The 22,576-nt window shown below is 38.1% G+C and overlaps 1 protein-coding gene across 1 annotated transcript in view; it reads right to left on the bottom strand.

Moving 5' to 3' along the window:
- Positions 1–2,183: 2,183 nt before the first annotated feature.
- Positions 2,184–22,576, bottom strand: part of LOC110372315 (LIM domain only protein 3) — a 44,556-nt gene continuing 24,163 nt past the window's right edge. The window contains exons 2-7 of the mRNA XM_021328931.3: positions 13,486–13,573; positions 6,185–6,428; positions 5,933–6,058; positions 5,634–5,775; positions 4,169–4,366; positions 2,184–3,862 (exon numbers count right to left, since the gene is read on the bottom strand). Of these exons, the coding sequence (XP_021184606.1) occupies positions 4,199–4,366; positions 5,634–5,775; positions 5,933–6,058; positions 6,185–6,428; positions 13,486–13,531 (726 nt within the window). The 5' untranslated portion in view covers positions 13,532–13,573 and the 3' untranslated portion in view covers positions 2,184–3,862; positions 4,169–4,198. The remainder of the gene's footprint in view (positions 3,863–4,168; positions 4,367–5,633; positions 5,776–5,932; positions 6,059–6,184; positions 6,429–13,485; positions 13,574–22,576) is intronic.

Genomic DNA, 22,576 nt, shown 5'->3' with positions numbered 1-22,576 from the left:
TAATTATATGGGGGCAGGCAACGTTCGTGGCATGAACTTTATAATAATCCATCGGTCGGCTTAATGACCAGCCGTGGCGCGGCGTTTTCGTTAATTAAACGCAAACAAAGACGGCTGACTTCACTTAGTTATGATCAAACACATTAGCGGGGATTTGCTCGCACTTATAGCTACTATATTTCCTCGAACCAGATCTTGCTTGAATTCATTGCTTTTATAATGTATTTACTCAGACGGGACCTAGTTTTAATCCATTATGTGGAGTTCTCAAAGCTTTTTCTTGCAACATACGTACTTGTGTTGACCCAAATTGTGCCCAGCGTGTGTAAATACATATACAAAGTAAACTCACGTTCATTGAACACATTAGAGTTTGGGATCGTCGCTGTCACCGCGTCACAGTGCACCGCTCCGTAAAAGTCGATTACGATGGTCATTAGTCTTCAGTGCGCGGACTAATTAATACAACGTTTTGAGTAAAGCTTCGGGATAAGATTCCTTACGGCGTCGACGAGAAAAATCCAAAATTTAATTAAAAAAGTTTAAGTGAGTTTTCACGAGCGAGCGTTCGCCCGCAGCTCTCAATAATTTAGGCAAATTCTATTCTTTCTGCACCCAAATTCTTTTGGGGTTGCCTATGAACTGTAATTAACCTTTTATCCCCCCTAATACGGTGCTTGTGACAATATCCTAATTGAAATACTTTACCATTTAAGAACCAGGATGTGTAAAAAAGATATTATGTGTCGGCTTATACAGCGCAACACAACGCTGACATTAAATCCTTAAAACTTCTTGGAGATGCGTGCATAAAGATACTTAAAATATTTTTTCAATAAACTATACGTGTAATAAAGTATGATAATCCTCTTAAATGTTGAGATAAGCGTGTGCGACAAGACGAGCGCGGCGTCAGTCATTACTGCGCCTGCGCCGGTGCGACGTCCGTGAATACTCGGACCCCGCACACATTTTTGTGAGCTCATTAAAATTACATTACAGCTCTTATTTAAACAGCAAACAACTAAACGACGCTCGTTAATGCGTCTCGTCGTTGAGAATTTTATGGACAATCCCACCCCGCGCAAACACTAAAACATTCAGCTTGTTATACACTCGATTAATAATTGTCGGGAGAAAGTTTATTATGAACTTAATGGGTGCCCATAATTTGTTATTGCAATTATTTTTTTAAACAAAAAAATAATGTAAAGAAATAATTGATTGTTATTTGAAGTAAATATTTTTTCTGTAATGACTAAGTACATTTCTTTTGCTACAGTTAAGTTAATTTAGGCCTAGAAGTACCTACCTATTTAGCTTTTATCGGCATTTATGACCACTTTTAGATAGTTAGTTATAATGCTTTGGTAAACTGAATTCTCTTGAATTGAGTAATTAGCGTGGTAAACAACATGTGTGTTCAGTAACCACGAAGTATATAATTTACCATTCAACAGTAGACTCAGCTTTGACTAAAAGAAACAGAGTCATTATCCAGAGCTCAATAAAAACTTTTTACAGTAATTACTGTACATTGATGTCTAGAATACACAACAAGACTTTGTAATAATCGCTTCGTCAAAGAGAATTAAAATGGCGTGTCCATACGTTTCCACGGAACGCGTTTATTGTTAGTTTTTATTTGACAGCGTAATGTATTTTTAAACGAATTTAAAAAGATGTTTGTTTCGGTGTAAAGGCCTCTGGCCAATTAGCACAGAGTAGCACCCTCGGAGTACCTGTGGAGTGGTCGAACGCCTCAGCACTGCGCATGAGAATCGTTTTAAGTGCTTTTCACGAACGGGGCTGTAATATTTGATCGGCAATCAACTTAAAAGCTTTTGTAATATAATAATGTACACTGACTTTTTTCGAAGTCAGCATACATGTGGGGTTTGTGTAATATTTGTTGTGATTATTGACTCATTAAAATTGGGAAAGCTTTCGCAGAAAATAAATATCTTCTTAATCTTTTACAGCTTTATGCTCCAACATTGATTACTTGATGGAAGAATAGTATGTGGTTTTTAGTATTTGCCGATTTTGCAAATACGAATAAGTGTAACCAAGAACATACACATTTGCGAGAGTTAAACAAAACTAAATATCCGGGAACCTTATATAATTGACCTGAGTATACAGGAAGTTAGTAAAACAACAATTTTAATCATTAAATAAATATATTTATTTACACGTTAACGGCAAATTGAAATAATATTCTGTCGATGTTTATGAAGTTGAAAATATTATTAAATCGGTTTTATGGTAAGTAGTATTAAAAATTCATGGAACATTTTACATTAGCCAATAGTAGGTACTAAGTAACGACAGTTCAATTTTTTTACATAAATACATATTTATCGTAGAAATCTTTATTTTACATTAGGTATTCTATCTTAGAAAATTTTAGCATTTATCTACATAGAGGTTTCAACTTGTTTTATTATTAAACAAAATAAAGTTTTAGCATAATCATCTGTATTTCAAGATTGTTACAATTTAATGCGCGATCAACATTCACTGAAGCTCTGTGGCGGAAAGGAAAACATACCATCTTATTGATAAACGTACTCGCTCAATAACTGCTCGCGGAGAGCGCAGGCTGTCTCTCAAAAATAAGTGACTCTTATTACAAACAATCACCTCAAGAATCGCTTATAAATAAGATGGCTGCTCACAAAAATGTTAAACAGTTAAACGTTAATATTCATACAGAGGTACCTAACTAACCATTGCACCACTTCAGAGTACCAAATATATCACTATACATCTACAATCTTAGCTCATTTTTGTAGACTCTCTTATTTAGAAAACCCTTCTACGGAAACTTATCTTTGGTAAAAAATAACATTAATATACATAACCAATCAAAAGTAAATAAAAGTAAGAAATTACGATCAATAAAACTTCATACCTTGTATGATAACAATATTTATGTTTAGTACATGTACATACATACAATCCATAACAATGAGATCGATTTTATCAATTAATATTTTAGTGTCTGGACCTGAATCGTTGTATCACGATAAAAAGTACAATCGATAAACAATCCGCTCGTTCCGCAGCGAGGGTGAACCAGCCGCTACATCGAACGGAATATATTACTGATAATACTCTATTCCCTAAGTTAAATTCAAAATAATGTATTCAAATAAAGACCTAAGGTTGTGGGCACGTAATGAGCATTTTTTCCACTGTCTTATTTATTGGTACGGGGCATGTCTAAATTGGCTAAGCGCAAGATGTGGTACAGAAGGTACAATAAAGTAGAAGCGAGAGCGCGCGCCCTACCCACGCGACGCTGCTATCTTAACATGTAAACAAGTGCTCAAATCGTATACATAATGGAAATATCGTGTTCTAACAACGTTATCGCGACTCATCCCGGACACTTTGTAAAGTGGCCACATATCCACGAGCCGAGTCGTCGGCCGCCGCCCGCGCCTCGCGCCCTCCAGTCTAATGTACTCGCGCGCACCGCTCACTAATATATTCCCGACATCTGCCTGTAGATCTGCACTTAGTCGGCTTACAACATTGAATACCTGGCCACCTCACTGTTTATTATTACCTTAATATCAAGAACAATTCGAGATTTCATTACAGATTTCAGGTTCACAAGACTTCATTATGAACTAAATATAAAAATAAAGCATTACAGACTACTCTATTTTCTATGTAAGGTAGTTTTGTAGGGTGATGGCTAGTTTGTATGTGGGGTGAAGGAACGGAACGTCACGCTAGTGTCTATAACTGTGTGGTTAGAAAGACGTTCGTCAATGCCGAAGATGCTCGCCCTAACGCCCAGGGCTCGCAGGCAGCCTGCGCGCCTCGCCAACACTCAATGAGGCTTTACCTGCACAAATAACAATATTTTAGCTTCAAGAAAACATACAACAAAAGCGAGAGGCCTACTACTTGTCTACAATCGAAATAATAAAGTGTTGTTGAGATCAGTGGGTGTATCTTAGTGTGTTGGGAGTAACATTGGTTTTATATTAAGCTTATAAGTAGATTGCAAATATCACTGATTCCATACCTGGCTGTACAAGAGTACATAAACCAAGTAATCGGAATGTTGAATACATATTTATTTGATGTCATGCGAAGTTTATTTTTACTGGACTAAATCAGACACACATCAGAAATATAAGCAGCTTACCGAGGCGAGATGTCGGCGCTGCAGGGTCGGTCATCGCGCGGCGTCACACACGTCGGGGTCGGGCGGGCTGCCGTAGCCGCTGGACGCGTCATCCGCGCCCGCGCAGCCACCGCCGTCCTTGTCGACCATCGCTCCACCGGCCGCGGCACCGCCGCCGCAACCCGCCACTCCGGCCACGTATCCACCACTTGTGGGTGACTGCACAAAAAATACAATTCATTAATATCATAAAAGATAATCCTACTAAGTTGTCCCCCATGTGGGTTACAGGTTAGAAATCTATCAAGTATGCTATCACAAAGAACCTATTAATTATAAGTCCGAGCAAATTAAAATGCCCCAAGGAAGACTCAAATACTACATTGCCATCCTCAGAAACACATTCAAGGCCTAAATGTTCAGTAATCGCCCTTGCAGTTGCTCGATTTGTAACCCAGGTGCAAGTCAGAGATCGTAATACTTGGTAATACTCATAGCCAGAGCAGTAAAATAACCAATAGTGGAACCATGATTACTTACAAAGTGACGCACAAACTTAAATATCGTAAGACTGGTTATAATCAGTTTTATAATTCACTTACACTTCCAACAGTAGACTGTGCACGCAATCAAAAAGTCGATTAGAAATGTCGCGCGGCTGAATGGGTTCCTCCACTCGCGCGACTCATAAAATGAAATAGATTCCCCCACATTCGCATTCCGACAAGCGTTCGTACGAGAAAGATTAATGATCACAAAAGAAACATAATAAAGTGGAGATAGAATCTCCCACTAACAGTGTCCTTGTGGGAGTTATTTACTCCGCCGAGTCGACTTTTTCACGTGCCCTTTATTCCGAATGGAGACGTTTGAAAAAAATATTCGTTTGGCTAAAGTACAATGCAAACATTTGTTATGCTCACTACAATCAGGGTTTAAAGGTCTGTATTAAATATCTTGTCAAGCATTATGTATGATGGGATTTTATGCAAGTTCTTACATAGGCACGTACAGCACGGATAGTGATAAATATTTATCACTTTATAACTCTGCGATAAAACTGCATCTAATGACGATTTACGTGCTAGTTTGTGGCCATTAAGTGAGTAATATTTTAATAGTTGAGAAGCAAGTGGCGGTTCAGGCGTGTGGTCCCACACTCCGCATTGGTCCACGTCAGCTGTCCCGGCCCGACGTGCAACGTAGCGAACTCGAGCTGAGCCACGTAAACCACCTCCGGTGGGAACTGACAATGCGGCCGATTTAGATAATTATACACTCGGAACATGACATGCCTGTCCAGTTTATTTGAGACACGAGAACGACTACACTTGGAATACGTGAGTGCCGTACTCACAAACAGCTAAATGGAGCTATTGACTTCAATGAATGGGGTCAATCAATAAGCATACGTTGTTGTAGATAAATCCGTTCATAATGAAAGCAGTCTAGACGTTGCTGAAATAGTCGTTCCGTAAATATTCACCTGTAGTCCGCTGACTTGGCGGCGAATGTGTGCTAGCCCGCTGGGATTGGCGGCCATGCTGGCGAACACCAGCCTCTCTTCGTAGTCGTACTCGCACAGAATCTTGTTGTCGCACAAGTAGAATCTGTCGCCAACGCAAAACCTGCAACAAACGGTCATCTAAAGACTTTGTACACTTTTTGTCTATTAACAGTTTCAAAATATTCTTCCTATCACAGATTCTTAATTTTCTTGATATTTGCAATCTTTTAGAATTTTGTCTAATTTTTAAATCAATTGTTCGCCGATTTTATTCTTACCTGTGATTGCACTGTTGACAAGCAAAGCATTCTAAGTGGTAAACGAAACTCTTTGCTCGCATGACCATTTCGAAGGCGGGAATGACTTTGTTGCAGGCCACACAGTTGCCTGTGGCACCAAATAACCTGTTAAAAATAATCAAGCCATAAATATAAAGTAATTACCGCTAATAAAATACTGAAAGCTCTCCACATTAAAATCATTTATGTGCAATAATTTTATGTCGATATAAGTTATGTAAGGTCAATTACCTAAGGTAGTCTCTTTTGCAGAGCATAAGGTCTGCCTTGTAGTATAGTTTGGAGCCAACTTCTCCTAGACGGCAGTCACAGCAGCCGCACTTGAGGCAGTCTTCGTGCCAAAACCTCTCCATCGCTTTGAGGAGGAACCTCTCGGTAATGACTTTCCCGCACTGAGCGCATAGTCTCGCGCCGCCCGTGCTGCCGGTGACCGTGCTGTTAACTGTGAGCCCGTATTTATTGTCATCCTGTTGACCTGTTAACAAAGCATAAGAACTATCATTAAACATGCTACACGGAAAGTCAATACCTATGTTATGCAGGTATGCATATTAGACAGAAATGGAAAAAGTAATGGTTTGATTTAATGATTCGCTACGGTGCTGGTACACGCCAGTAATTGCTCGTAATACGCCTCGTTATGGCATTAAGCTAGCTCGATTGTTTTCTACTTTGTAATTGCGTCAATTAATTCGAGCAAAGGCGCGCCGCGTGACATGCAGTCGTTGCTCGCTGACGTCATTAAGATGCGCATACGCATTTTTCTCACACCATAAAAAAATGCAACATTGTAACATGCGGACTCATTATGTGCATTAACAGCACCCAATAAAACTTTATGAAGCATTCGAGCTATACAAGGCTAAGCTACAATTTTTATTTCCTTTTAAACCAATAAGTAGTTACGTGAACATATTTTACGCACTTTATCGCATTTTATAATTGTCATCATATTACAAATAAATAAAGGTTTAGACATTTAGCAGACAATCAATTCCAATTTATCGGCATACGGTCCACATAATAATAGTGCGTACGTCAAACCAATCAAGGATCCAATTGAAGGGGTAACTAGGTGGACATAACTCATCGCAATCGATCACTTGCGCATCGTCGCCGTTGCCGCCGATACGTCTCGTTTATTGGAGCCGACGTCGCGACAATAAACTTAATTGGGGTATATTAATGACGGCTCTTTACTAATAAAATAATAAAGATGACGTGCGGCCTCCGGGCGTCGTTATTCACAATTAACTGTACGGTATGACGCCGCAAGGGGTAGTCGTAGAGCAACGCAGGCGCCCGAAGGGGCGAGATGTTGTCTAATTACTCTACAAGTAAATAGGTTGAGCTCATTATACCCTGGTAAAAAAATATTAAAAGTCCTTTTCAAAAGGCGACTTTGTGGTAATGGGCGGTAAAAGGATTATAGGTGATTTCCACTACCATTACCGAAACGCGCTCACGCGAAACGTTAAAAGCTAATCAATTCAATGTGGTTCCTTTAATATTCTCAGAAGGTATGTACGAGTGCGGTTAGTTTTCTTCACGGTAAAAACATTTAGCATGTAATGTTGGTTTTACCGGGAGCGATTCAAAAATCTCGGTATTTTTCTTTGGAATGGTGCGTGGAGGCGACAGCCGGGCGTGCGGTTACTGGCGTGTTTTGACCATTCCAGGTTGTATGCATGTTGTTAGTGCCGTAATTACGTGCACCGCACATCGTTCTAATAGCTGGATCGATTTATACCATTTACTTTGGTAATGGTATGTCCATCTGTAGCACATGGTTTTTACCTCGTTTATCATACCTCAATTACTTATGGTTAGTGTTGTACTTATAAATTAATCGGATTTCAATTAGAGTGATTTAAAAAAGCTGTATCTGCATTATAGAAAAAAAAAATGGAAAACATGTAATATCAATAATAAAAAATCGTGGGGCTGTACCAAGTCATGTCTATTAGCTTACAAATACAGTGGTGTCGAAGTTACTACCATCAAGAAACAATAAAAGGCGCGTTAGTAACATGGACTGTACATAAATATCCGCTGGTGGGAAGGCGTTTCGTATTATTTTCGTTTTATTACCTTCGGCTCGAGAATTTGATAGAGACTTGGCTACCGTACTGGGCCGGCAGTATAATTTCGCCGACACAGCCGGTTGGCCGCCGCCAACGTATTAAGGCGCCGAAATGAAAAGAAACCCGGAAATGGATGAAAAGTAATTTATTTTAGCGCGAGTAGGGTGACAATGGTGCACAAGCTGATACTAAGATTAATAGGGTACGGAGTAATCTTCAAATTAAGTTTTGTGTACCTGCGCCTACCAGGTTGATTTGAGACTTTTCAAAAGAACAAAAACATAATAAAAGACCTGATATTTACAATGCTTCTTTTTAGTTCTGGCTCCTCACTAGTAAGACTAGGTCCACAAGTTCCGTCTGCCGACCCAGCCCCTGTGTCAGTCGCGCCTTCCTCCGGTACCACAATATTAATTTTGTAATTTCACCACGAAATTACATCTAAACATGGGATCTAATTGGAATCCGTGATGGACTTTCGTTCAGAAAATCCTTTCTTAGCGACGAAACTCATTTCCGTTTGTTTTGGAAGCGCGAGCAGAATCCGAACAGTAAGTTATTACCTGTTTGTACTTAACATGAATTTCAGTTATTATACATGTCACTATATGTATGTATTGCCAACTGAATTGCAGACAAAGAAAACGGGGACATAACTTTTAACTCCAGTTCTTTATTGGTTAGATCGAGCTCTATTGAAGCATACAACTAGTTTAAGCACTGCTTGCGTATCGGAAAAACTACCTTCTACACTTTTAAATCGATAATGTAATGTTAGCTTTAAACTAAAATCTTGTTAAAAACTTCGATTCTAATCAAAAGCAAATCTAACTTTTCAGTCTGCAGACTAGTTTTTTAGTGGAACAAAAATGCAAGTCTACAAAATTGTTATTTACAGCCATATTTTCAAAATGCTTGTTCTTAGCAATGCTCCATAAAACACATTCCTCGGAATTAATTAATGCCAGGTTATTATTGTAATTAGTAAGAATCACGAGCACACCGACATTCCGCGTAATTTACAATCGTTCATTACATTTTGCAATTAGTTGGCCATCCCTATATGCTAACGTAACATGCCTACATTGACTATGCATCATTCTTGGAACAAGATTTCTACAAGGTTTTGTGGTAAATGATCGGAATACGTTTCTACTTCAATAAAGTGGTTTCTGCATGAAATCATAAAATGTTGCTAATGTATCACAACAGCTTACTGTTACAATTAACTTCGATGCCAGTAATAGGCACGTATAGCCGCAATAAAGTTCCGGCTTTAGCATTTTCTAAGAAATAAACCATCGAAATTGTATGCAATCTACATTTAGGAATATACTGTCGGACTTATTAGCATGTTGACATTGCACAGAAGAGTTGCACTCGCGTTGTTAACTATGGTAGTACTATAAGATGCCAAATTGCATCGTTACGAAGGCTTTGTGCGATGTGTTTTGTGCATACTGACACATTAGGACATTATAACAAAATATACGAGAGCTGAAGACTTGCTATAGTGCTGAAAGAGCTACAGCTTTTCTCAATTAAACTTTCTTTAAATATTTAATAGAAAGTTTTAAACTCAGGTAGCTGACCTACTGTGTTTACTAATAGGCGCACGACACACGAAAACTTTTTTTCCTTAGTGACTTGGCAACGTTCCGTAAAACCGAAAAAAACAAAACGAACTTTGAAGACACTAACAATTACCGACCATAATGTATTCAATTAATAAAATAAACAAACATAATTAATTAAAATTTCATCTAACACAAAGGATAGCTTTAGCAGAAACCGCTTATTCAATTTAATTACGAAAACAAATACATAATCATATGGTATAATCTAAAGTACGATACTAATGGATTTGTATAATGATTGTGGTTGCAGCTATTCTAAATGGTCGTTCAGTTTATTTAGTTTTAGTCGCCGGTCACTCATTAAACAATGGAGTTGATTGCGTTGTTGCGATATCCATTATGCGGGCTGTAATTAGATTTAACCAAATGCGGGTTTTGCATTAATAGCGATTAAAATGTAAAAAATAACTAGCAGGATGTTCGCCCTGAATAACGTTACACACGTAACGGCGATAGCATCTATTGCATTAGGTTTTTACAGTAATTTACTTGTATATTCGATCGTCTTACATGAGTATTGCGACACTTTTTAATAGATATGCATTAGAATCGAGTGATAAACCTAGTTTATTCAGACTATGGTCCTATGGTCCTATTGTCTACACTAACTCCTAAGGTATGAAAATAGCAAACGACCAAGCTAAATATCAAATCTAATCTCCAAGCAATATATTAAACACCCCGAACTTTATCATAACCTTAATCGTAATCGAACTCGTTATGGAAATTAGCCGAGAATAATGTTCCAAGTAAATCTCCCGAGTTGCCCGTAAAGCGGCAAATAACGAGGTGCAAAGGTGAAGGTGCAGGCGCCTTATTAAAATTCCAACTGACCTATGGCAACGCACCCTGCAACACGCCCCACCCTCCCCTATTGCCGCCATCGTTAACATTTCCGTTATTAAAAAAGTACGAGACTTTGTCATCACAGAAGTTAGTTTTTTTTTTAATTAAAATTATGAAATTGATATTGCTTTTACGCCGGTGCTCGCTTCCCAGCTCAACCTTGTGAAAGTTTAAATTAATTTTTGAATTAAGCCTAATGGCAGTGGTAAACGATTTCTAAGGAAAGAGTTTTCAGCAATTAAAATTTCAATTATTTGATGGCAGAAAACCGTATCTTAATTGCTTTTCATTACTGGTATAAAAAGAGACCGGCTTAACAATTTGCAAAGATTAATCAGCTTCAATTTGAACAGGAAATTGTTGTCTAAACAAATATATTTAATTATGGAAATAAATGAATATGAGGGTGCATAGTTTCCATTAATGATTTATGCATCCGACCACAAAGAGTGCGTATTTGTTATCTAACATAAAAACACGGTAACGCATGAGGAATTGTGTTTTCTTTTCTAATAATTTCCCCTTGTTAACAGATCTTCAATCTACATTTTAAATGAACGAGTAATAATGTTTTAATCTCGTACCCACGGCAGAAGTGGCAAGGGACACCTCCTCAGATTTCGATTAGTTTCAAGAAAACTAAAGAAAGAATTCCCTTAACATCGAAAGCGATATGAAGAGGCATTTAATTATTGTTGCGTAATAACATACAGTTATAATAACTTCTTGTTTATATTCAGCACTCATTCTCTACTTCTGCTACCACTCGTAGTGTTGGGTGGGCCTAAGGAAAGACATCGATAAGGGAATAAAATAAATACTTTGTGCTAGTAATTTTGCTAGTAATCGTTCGCTATATTGTCTAAATATTAGCATCTACATACTTAATATGCAGTTTGATAAGTATAAATATAAGATAAGCTATGAAGTTTTTTTATGGGCTATTTATTACAACTCAGCTACATCTGTGTGTGTTTGGGTTTTTCAAAAACATTATGTGCACATTTATTTAATTTTCAGCAACTTTTTTGCAATTTACTTGATTTAAAATCCTAAAGTATGTCGGCATGAAAAAGAAAGTTTGTGATGCACATCACTAGATGATACATCGTATCCCAAAACGACAATCAAACGTATACAAAGTCGAGACAATCTACGTCATAAATTATTTTCTCAGAGAAAGGCTCCGGGCGAAACTTAAGCCTGACATAAGTGGGCAATAAACTTCAGCCAATTTGGAGATTCGCATCTGGAGGCTCTTATTAAAGCCCGAAAGTTAGTCCTTTTCATCCATCACTCGTAATACGTGTGTGAGTTATTGTATGAAAAATTGAAGAATAAATTGAGTCGCTGCAGCAGCGGCGAGACATAAATCCCAACTGAGCCCTCAATATTGTTTTAAAGGGGAAGTGGCCATAAATTTTATCAGGGCCGCCCAGAGCAGCCGCGGGCGCCGCTGCCGCCACGCTACGCCACGCTGCCGCGCCGCCTCGCACCCGCACTGTCTCCGCAATTTTCCGCCCGTGCTCGTGCTGCATTTGATGCTCATGTGAATTTGTTTTGTTCTCTCTGAAGAAATTGAAATCTTCCTCATGGATAACTACGTTATCGTGAAATATGAGGTAATAACCAAGTGTACGAAATTGGCCAATGCGCCAGTCTCCTCTCCAGCACAGGCGCTAGTAAATCGACGAGCCGTGACTACGTTCACACTATTTAGGTAGAATTACATTTAATACTGGGGCTTGAAACAAGTGGAAACTTTAAGTGTTTACTATCTGATAAAATTTTAAGTAACCTTCTTAGCTTTAATAAAAGCTGAACGTCTAATATCTCTTTAAAATTAGTTTTCTCTTTGAACTTCTCTATCGCGTCTACTGAATAATTTTCAATCTGAAATATTTTCTGTAAATCTTACAGCTCCATTTGCCTACGGATACAAGATTTCGTTTACGGACGTCATATCAAAAAATCTTTACCATTTTATATCAGCCATCAGCCGTTCAAGAATACAGACTACAATCAGCAATACCGTAGAAAAACATACTCCGTACAAGTTTGTGGGGCACAATAAAAAATCGCTTATTTTTATCAATACGATCTGGGTGTCGGACATTTCGCATAAATGTGATATTGCAATATCGTTCGTCCCCTTTTTAATATCGCGACGGACGGTACTGGGCGGTTTATGGCACAACCCTTCCCGCGTTTTATTCGCGACCTGTTTGTCCTAATATTATGAAAAAATTGACGTCGGCAAAACGAAAACGTCCCTGCTTATATTTTTTGTTCCTTGATTTACTTTCTGTTTGCTTACTAGTGCATATTGTTTATTTAACGTATCTACCTAAGTATAATTCCATTCCGCCTTAAATATTCATATCGTGTGTTCAATGTTTACAAGACCGTCAACAGCTCGTAAACACTCGTCTTTAAATTAAAAATCGTATTGTATGTTAATAAATATATACTCGATAATTACAACGCTATTTATGCATGCATTGTTTTAACAAATGAATCCTTTACGTAAACATGACAGGTTATCAAGTTTGCATCGGTCGCAAATTGTATTAAAATAGGTTTTAATTACGAAAGAGATCTTAGCTCTTGACCTTTCCAGTGTACGTTCACCTTAAAGGTGGGCGAATATAAATTATCAAGAACATTGTAAGGGTTTGTTTACACGGAATTAAGGCCATCCGGCTACATGTTTTTTTGTCACGGACATACATATATTACACCTCTCTTGAGTTAGCTGTATTAATAGTTTAGCATCCAGTATTATAAAAAATAGCTTCCCGGATAAAAAGTAGCCTACACGTTATTTTGATATTTAAGCTATATTTCTGCAATTTTTCATCAAAATCCATTCAGTAGTTTTTGCATTAAATAGGAACAAACAACAATGCATACAAACTTTCGCGTTTATGATCTGTAGGATTTCTAGTTGGTCAATAGTACTCACTGTTGGCACTGTCGGGCTTATGCATGGCCGGGGGATCTCGAATCATGGCGAGGTCGTTACTCGCGCATCACACAACAAATCTTCGATCCTGAAACAATAGTAAGTTATTGTCAATAACACATGAAATATTTGACAAACTAAATGCTCTTCATCATACATAATGTTCCAGTTTTGAGCTTGTTTAAAATAACTGGGGTATCTTTAGGAAGTATTTACTAAGAAACATTTTATGCAGTATCATATTAATAGTTTAAAACATTATGTTCTTCAGTATTTTCGAATATTTAAGATATTCGAAAATACTGAAGAACACATTAACTATTCGTATATAAAAAAATATATTGATGATTTTAGTAGGTACGCATATTTATTGTAATGTAGAGTTACTTCTAACAATAATTATACTTATTGCGCTGTTTTGAGAATTAGATAACGCTTTGGGCTCCTTATTTTAAAGGCCAATAAAAATAATACAGCTACTTTTTTATCATCAAAGACGAATATAAAATTCACAACGCCATCAGAGACCGAAAATCAAATTCACAAAGTCAGAATGCAAAGCACTTAAATCCAAATTGTATACGTATACCTCTACATCGATGTTGTATGCGAAAGATGTCCTTATTTACAAAGAATTCCACCCAGTGCTGGAAGGAAGGTAATACGCTGAGAGCGAACCCCAGCAGCACGCGTCTAGCTACGAAACCTCATTAGAATAAACGATATCCTCTCCTTGCGTCCACTCCGCGAGACCTTATTACTCCGACAAACTGCCGTCAAACGGTACCAGCCAGGGCGATCATCCTACATGAAATGTACTTTATAAACTACACACTACGGTCTCCTTTTCAATATCCAAACACAACTGGAGCTTCACATAATTTTCTGTCTTAGAAATACGCTTTAGAGTCCAATTTCAAATGTAACATGAATAACAAACGCACTATCTGGTAGTATTATTCCGTGAAGGTTGAGACGTCCAAGCAAAGCTGTAAATTGAAACTTGGGGAGGCACTAATATCTCTTGCGGCTTGTCTCGTGTGCATATTGGATGTCATCAATTTTCTTACGCCATAAATGGTTGGGACACGATATTTTTTTTCATATATTACACTTGCATTGAGATAATTGATTGTCTACTCAATGATAAAAATAACAAAGCTGTCTTGCGTTGAGAGTGTTTCAATTTGAAATTGAGCAAGATAGTAAATCGATTCAAAGGTTCATTTCAAACTCATATCTAAAATAACATTGACCAGAAGTACCACGATTTTAGAGATATTACAAAAAATGAAACCATGAATAACTTCTCCGTGTTTGCGACCATAGACTTCTATTTGAATCATCCTGCCTAGAGACTACAAAGCGCCCACCAAAGGAGAATCATCTCGTAAATAAACTAAATGAACTAAGAATGCTCTCAACGTCGGAAGACCCTTCTTTATCATCTGGGCCACTGGTTGCAATGAAGCGATCCATCTTTGGAATAGTTTGAAACGATTTATAGGCTTCCGGCGCCGGCGCGGGCGCAACTTACGACTATCTTTGGTCTATTTAATGTACGATACTGATCTATCTACTATAAACATACGTAGCAGATATTTTACGCCATGTTCGTAATCCAGAAACAAGCCAGATAGAGTAGAGTTTGAAATGTACTCAAATTAAAAAAAAATGCACACTTCGATGATTTCAACGACATACTTATATGGAATTTTATAGTAGTGTACCTTCTTCTTGAGCTACACAGTATTATATTTGTTTTTATCTCTGATTTAATAACATTACTCTGACAGTTCAAAAATTGGTTTGTTTGTGATTTGTAAAATACATTCAGAAACAATTGGGAGGCACTGCACATAAATTTTACAAATTGTAGTAAATTGAAACAAGTTAAATAAGGGCTTTTAAAATACCGAAACACTGTAAATAAAATCATATGTGAAGAATAACATCAAGTACAAGTATAAAATAAAACAGAATATGCTATCAAACTTGAGTGGAATGAAAAAATTTTATAACCGCATCGAAATTCCCATCAGCACCTGTTACAAAGGCGGCTATCAAATTACCCGCGACATATCCGCGGAGCGCGCCGGAGCGAGCACGCCTCCATCCATAAATACGGTATTCGTTATGCATTTCTCATATTCATGAATCCGTTTTATTGGCCCCAATAAAATATGAACATCTCAGAATGGATATGAGAGAGCGGGCAAATCTAATATGGATTGCTGTGCGCCGGATTCGGTCCGATCGGCGGGTGGGGACGGACAGCTGCGCCGCGCTCGGGCCTCGCCAATCAGTAATGCTCCGTATATCTTTTTAACAATACCTTGAGTTTAAGCACCCACGTAAAAGCCCTTCTTTATTACATCGCAAACAATCGCGTCTTGTCGACTTACGTGACAACAATCACACAAAGAATGTAGCGTCCCCCGCGGTAATCTGTCGCTACTTGTAGTGTGAGACTGACAAACGATCTTCGCAGCGGAGCCGCACACATAATGCGAATTTAAAGGACTTTGCCCCACTAAACCACCTGAAGAAAAGGGCAGTACTCCGTCGACGTGTCAAAAATTCAACAGAGTGCCGGGATAAGTGGAATGGATGACGGGCGTCGCAGTACCGGATAAAATATTCTACGTCAAATCGTACGTCACTGGCTCTCGACTTGTTCTCGCCGAGAGTACTTCGCGGAAGTCGATTATTTATTCGCTTTTACGTCAGCTATAATACGGCTCTTTTGTGCCCTTTCCGATTTATATGCGCCAATCGGAGTGTTTTATAATACGAGAGAAAGCTACACCACACCTTAAAGTAGCTAACTTTATTCGGCCATTTGTCAGATCAACGACAGGCGGATGTTGAAAAATGTACGCCATTATACAATAAATAACAATGCTTATTGCACTTTTGTCATTAAATCATCACAAAAAAAATGAGAGAGTTTCAAGATATACTGAAGGAGGATAAAAGTTATTACTGAAGGGGTAACCTATAAAACGAACTCCTGATGTGCATTATACAAAGTAAAATGGCGCCAAGCAAGTACTTGACTACAATCTGGTAGGTCCATTATGATTATGTTATCAACACGATCAATTAAGCAGCATTACGTTAAAATTCACCCCTGCCATCAATTACGTGGCAGCCGGCCGGCGCGTCGTCAAACACCGCGCGAGGCGCAACGTGGACCTACCCGCCGCTGCATTTAGTAGGCTGTACTACATTCTAATACTGCTCTAGAAGTATACAACAAATAAGCTATCAAAGGAAAGAAAATCGTTTTGATACATTAGCATCAATGTAATCTGTTTGACACTCCCTCTGACTCCGCTGATCGAATTCATTATTCACCGGAGGAGAGCAATTAAAGCTCCACTAATCAATCTCAAACTTCAGGCTGAGCTGAACTCTAATCAAGAAAACTCCTATTCTGTGAAAGCTTTTCGAACAAAATTTAACTTAATTAAAAATGTAAATTAAATTCCTAGTCGCTTCCACAAGCATGACGTCGCCGGGCCGCCGCGCGCCCCGCACACAGCGCTCGGGGCTTTTGATTGCAGCTAAAAGGTTTGGGATTAGTGCGCGAAAGAGCTTTCAGTGCATTTGTAGAGCTTTTAAGTGGGAAGCTTTCGCTTAAGACACTTACATACAATGTAAATTTTATGTAGATAGCTACCTTGTGTGAGTATCTTAAGCAACTTTAAAAAAAGTACTTTTGTTTAATGTTCTAATACGGAGTGAAATTTCAATCAGGACTTAGACAAAGTGGTGCTATCGCTAATTTTGTTTGTTTTAGAAGTGTGTATCTGCAGACAAACAGCGCTAAGCGAAGGGGTTGTGGGGTGTCTGGGGAGGCGGCCGGAGGGAGCGGCTCTGACCAAGGAAGTTCGGTGTCCGGAAATAAACCGCCCGTAAAATTGTCAATTCCGAGGGAGCGCCGGCGCCTGGGCTCGACAATTTTGAAGCGTGCGGTTCAACCGGCCCGCTGAGCTCCGGCCCGTTTCAATGTTTAAAAGGCATCTCATGTCAGCATTTTATTTTGACTCCATTACATCTTTATTATTTAAGTAGCTAGTTTACAAACGGGCAAGTAGCCCATCCATCTCTTCTTTTGAGATTGGAATTAAAAAGATTCAAGTAAATAAATGTAGAGTACGTACGAGTATTGCAGCTCACGCTCTACACGTCAGCAAAATGCGCATTGCCATCTGGGTGTGCGCCAAAACAATCACTGTTATTCAGTGTACTTAGCTGTACGATACAGTAAATTACACAACATTGTTTCACAGTCATTAATTCAGCGATTTCGCGATTAAAATTTAATTACATCCAACTGTCGGTACACAGAGCCATCAGATAGAACGTAGATTGAAAAATGGTTAAAAGCGTTAGGGAGTGATGTAAAAGAAAATTGGGCGAGATATATCATGAGTAGCACACGCAGATAACACACGCATAACCCATCCAATCACAAGGAGCAGCGAGCAGAAAGCTTATTATCGAGACGCGGCGTTGCGTCACCCGGGTAATGAGGAGAGCGAGACGCGCTCCTCCCGGGCGGACACGGGACGCCCGGCCGGCCAGCGGACTGCACGCGTGCACCCATCCAGCGCCGCTACCCTCGCGCTTTTTGAACTGAGATCATCGCGACGCTCATCCGTGAAATTGATTCTCGAGAAAAGGAAAGACTAAAAGATAAATAAAAAGGAAATAGGAAAACACAAGCTAAGATTTGGCGTGAAATTGTTTTTCAGCACCCGGCCGCCCGCGCCGACGCGGCTACGGCGGCGACCCGGCTCGGGAATTTCCCAATTACTGGGTGTGAATGTATCTACTTGATTACGTAATGGATACTTTAAACACCTAACTTGGAACTCTCAAGTATTATAGTGTTGTACCAACTTGTTAATTGCACAATGTTCTTGACGACTGACTATATGCTCTATAACTAATTTGAAACGAACCCACCAAAGTAAGCAGAGTGACTTGGAGTGACTTGAAAACATGTACCTATCTATTTCGTTGAAATCAAGTTAAGCTATTAGATCTACCTAGCGTATCCTATTATGGAGATTTTGTCAAAGCAGATTGTTAGCGTTATACATATAAGTAGGGGGTATAACTATCCAACAGATCGGTCGAATTGGGATCTTAAAACACTGTGACATCTCATCCACTACGTGATCCATTTGCCGAAGTAAGAAGCAATCTCATTCAATACCCGGCCGCCCCACCCCCGGCCCCTGTGCGCCTAGGGTTGCTAACAATGCGATACTTTGTGCGCGCCCGCGCCCGTATCACGGAACGCAATAAAACTTTACATTCCTCTTTAACTACTTTCCTGTAGTTATCAGCGTGTGATACGAAATGGGGCATAAATACAGAATTGTTTGTTGTTTGAATTTGTTCTAGCCAACTTAATAGGGGCTGAACGTAATTCGATTAACTTAAACAAGCCATTACATAGTTTGTTTCTCTTTCCATTATTACTTAACTATCCCTTTATAAAGCCAAACGGGATACGTTTTATCGACCCGCTTGAGATTATGTAGATAAACATACAAAGAAATCTCACAACGAAAACTTTTTCAATAACCTTTCAGAATATTCGGAATAATATACAATATGATTCTCAGAAACGGCGAACATCGTCAACCCTAACATAGTAGCGAGTATCGCTTTCCCCGATTGTATTAGATTCAGCTGCCCTTTTCATCTACATGTCGTTCTCTCTTTACCTCTCAAGAGGGTCGCGCGAATAGTGGATATGCCGCGGACAGACCAACATTTCTTACAAAGTTCGCTATTTCTTTATATCAACATTATATTTTTAGAACATTAATAAATAAAAAAATAAGACTTGGTTTTACAAAATTGGTATGTACCTTGTTATCAAGTAAAACTATACTGGTAATAAAAAATTTAGTTATTATATCCAACTAGCAAAATTCTCCTATAGCAATTGACTAATAAGATTACACGCCTTATAGAAATCTAGTAGACGCATTAACTTAGGCCACTGATCCTGCTAAAGCATCTTTTAAGATGATTTGCACTACAAGTACTTTCGACCGTATAGTTTAGTTTTATAAATGTCAATAGGATTATTTTACACGACTCTTACTAGAGCAGTCAGTCAGGATCAGTCTTATAAATGCAAGTTATAAAAGTTATTAGCAAAGTGTGACTTTTGATCCGATAATCGCATTTAGTAAGATTGTTTTATCTTGTTAACGTCTTGTTTCATTCTTCTATAAGACATGCACTTCCTATAAATGCCACAGATAAAGCTGCTAGAGGTAAAGATATTATAGAACAATTTTATCTTAGTCGTGACCCTTAACGGATTCTTAGCAGCAAGCTAGCATAGCCTCTGATTTTTATAAGTAAGGAACCTTGAAACTTAAATATGGTGGCGTAGGTATGTCATGTAAGCGTCTTAACTTAGATTAAAAAGTCATATAAAGGTTCTGATAAATGCAATGTAATGGCGCCCTATGTAGGACAGGTATTTATTAATTTATTACTGAATTAACAAATAATGAAAATGTAAAATTTTGAAGGCGTATGAAGATATGTTTATTATCGTCTAACATTTAATCAATAAAATTATTTTCGCAAGTTGTGTAGGCACTCTTTACGAAACAGGCACACGACAAATGTTACATAATGACAAACCTTATTATAATGTGACTTTACTTATATTTTGAAAATAAAAGAGGATTCAATGTCATGCACAAGCACAGTACAATGAATTAACGAAAAAAGAACGAATGATCGACTGAATGAATCTACTAATGATATTACGCTGATCACTGTAGGACCAATTACTCTAGTAGCGGCACGCGCCAGATCATAAAGGACCAATCGCTCTTTTTGGATGCATTTACCGGATTTTTATAGGTCAAATATGTTTTGTTAAAGCACTTGATAAGGTAATTATAAAATCAAATAGCACTTTACCGGATTATAACAAAGCGACTATAGGGCGAAATAGTCCAATAAACTGCGCCCAAATGCGGCTATATTATCGTTTACAGGATTTCTATAGGATTAAAAAATACGTGCTCCTAGGATAATTACAGGGCTACATTTTGCTACTTGGGTGCATAATGCGGACGTTAACTTCCTCACTGAAGCTCTAATAGCCAGGTATTGATTGTCGATTTTATTATAAATGATTTGTCTGCAAATTCGATCAGGAATCGCGTTTGTACGGCATAGCTGTCGCCTGTAGGCCCGTGATGGAATTTAGATCACTATCGGGGGTCACCATCGGCGCACAAAAACTATTTTCATCTAAAAACTCATCTATATTTTGTCGAAAAACTATGAATATGATTATCCACACCATTCCAAAGGCTATCATCCAATAAACCTGGTAGGTACCAAAGGTATCAAATCTTTTTCGTCCGTAGTGAAATTGAATATTTATCCGGGTAGTATCTCTATTCCGGAACAATTTTTATGTAGGGGGAATACAATCTCAAGATATTTGGGAGGGCCACTCCACGAGGATATTGGCAAATACCTTGCCTACATTACCTTTATTGCCTCGCGACGTTGCGTGCCCGATTTGATCGTATCTACGATTATTTGCGTATTATTCAATGTTTCTAAATGTTATTCGACTTGAACTCTAATTCGTTATTCATGAAGCCGATAGCAAAGAGTAAGGTTTTAATGCAATATTCATCATTGTCTGTTGTGCACTGTTCATGTTTATTGTGCCTTATTTACATCGTCTATGTCTAATTAAAAGTGCTTCAATGAAAAAAATATGAACAGACATTTCTAGTTGACCTAGTTACTTATTTGCTATTGTTATTTTTATGCGCATTTATTAGGTCGTTCTTGGCATTATTCGTAATGTGTATGTCCATAATGAAAACAGTTTTGATTGTTCAACGAAATATTAAAATGCAACATTTCAACGTTTCTATTTTACTTATTTAGACCCTGCAATATTGTAAGCGATTTCTTGTACACCACATCGTTCATGAGCTTCAATTAGTATAAATAGCTACACAGAGGTGTATCAAATCGAAGCTCCTTTAATCTACCCACGAGGCGGGCGAGGCGCGAAACCGCCGGTTGAAATGTAATTTGCGCAAATTAAGCCAGACAGTCTGCATAATTTAGCACATAAAACTCGCCGCCATAAGCCGTGCTCTTATAATTAAGTGTACCGGACGTTATGTATGGTGTTTCACGCCATCAATTCACTCATGACATGACACACAACTTGTGTAGATGTCGCCATTGATGCCTTTGAAATTCGTGTTTTTGTATAATTTTAGAATGTTTTATTTTCTTAACCCTTTACGAATTTAGTTTTTGTTATATTTTTTCCTCGCTTGTGCGCCGCAAAAAATTGGTAATATAGGTATTGTAAATAGTTGTGAAGGGAGTTGCAATATTTTTCCGCTTCCGCGATGCTAACTCGTACACTTTTCGTCGAAATACTTTTGCAACTTTTTTACTTCAACACTTTTCTACATGGAATACCTACCTTGCGTCAACTAGACATCACGCTTAGCGATTGTGACCACTAGTATTAAAAAAGAACGACTCACGTAAAGGGTGTTCAGTTACGCTGTCAATAAGTACAGGGGACAGGATCCAGTTGCTTACTAATTAACCTGCATGAATAACTAAATACATACGTATCGTTTCCAATAATTTCTGACTGGAACTACGCGCATATCTTACAAAAACTCTGATATTTAAAAAAAATATAACTGCATTATTGATAATTAAATTAATTGGTTGATTTCCTAGAACTTGTTTAATGAATATATTGTTGTTTAAGTAGATATGTAGGCAGGGCACTGTTGAAGCAAACTTGATTATTCATGTAATTATTTAAAATGACTCAGGCATTGAGAAACCATTCAATCAAAAGTAATGTAATTATGTCCGTAATAATGGACACATTTTAAAAGGGTAGTGCTTAATTAATGTTGCTTGTATCCGTAATCTTTACATATCAACAGCACATGTCTGAAGTGGCTGTCAACTTAATGTTCATTACTATAGCAAGCAATATAAGCATGATTGTCTGATATTTCTGTTAAAAGCT

Source organism: Helicoverpa armigera, chromosome 10, assembly GCF_030705265.1.
Source record: "Helicoverpa armigera isolate CAAS_96S chromosome 10, ASM3070526v1, whole genome shotgun sequence".
Classification (NCBI taxonomy): domain Eukaryota; kingdom Metazoa; phylum Arthropoda; class Insecta; order Lepidoptera; family Noctuidae; genus Helicoverpa; species Helicoverpa armigera.
Note: the sequence above shows the minus strand (reverse complement) of the source record. Positions and strands in the feature narration are given on the sequence as shown.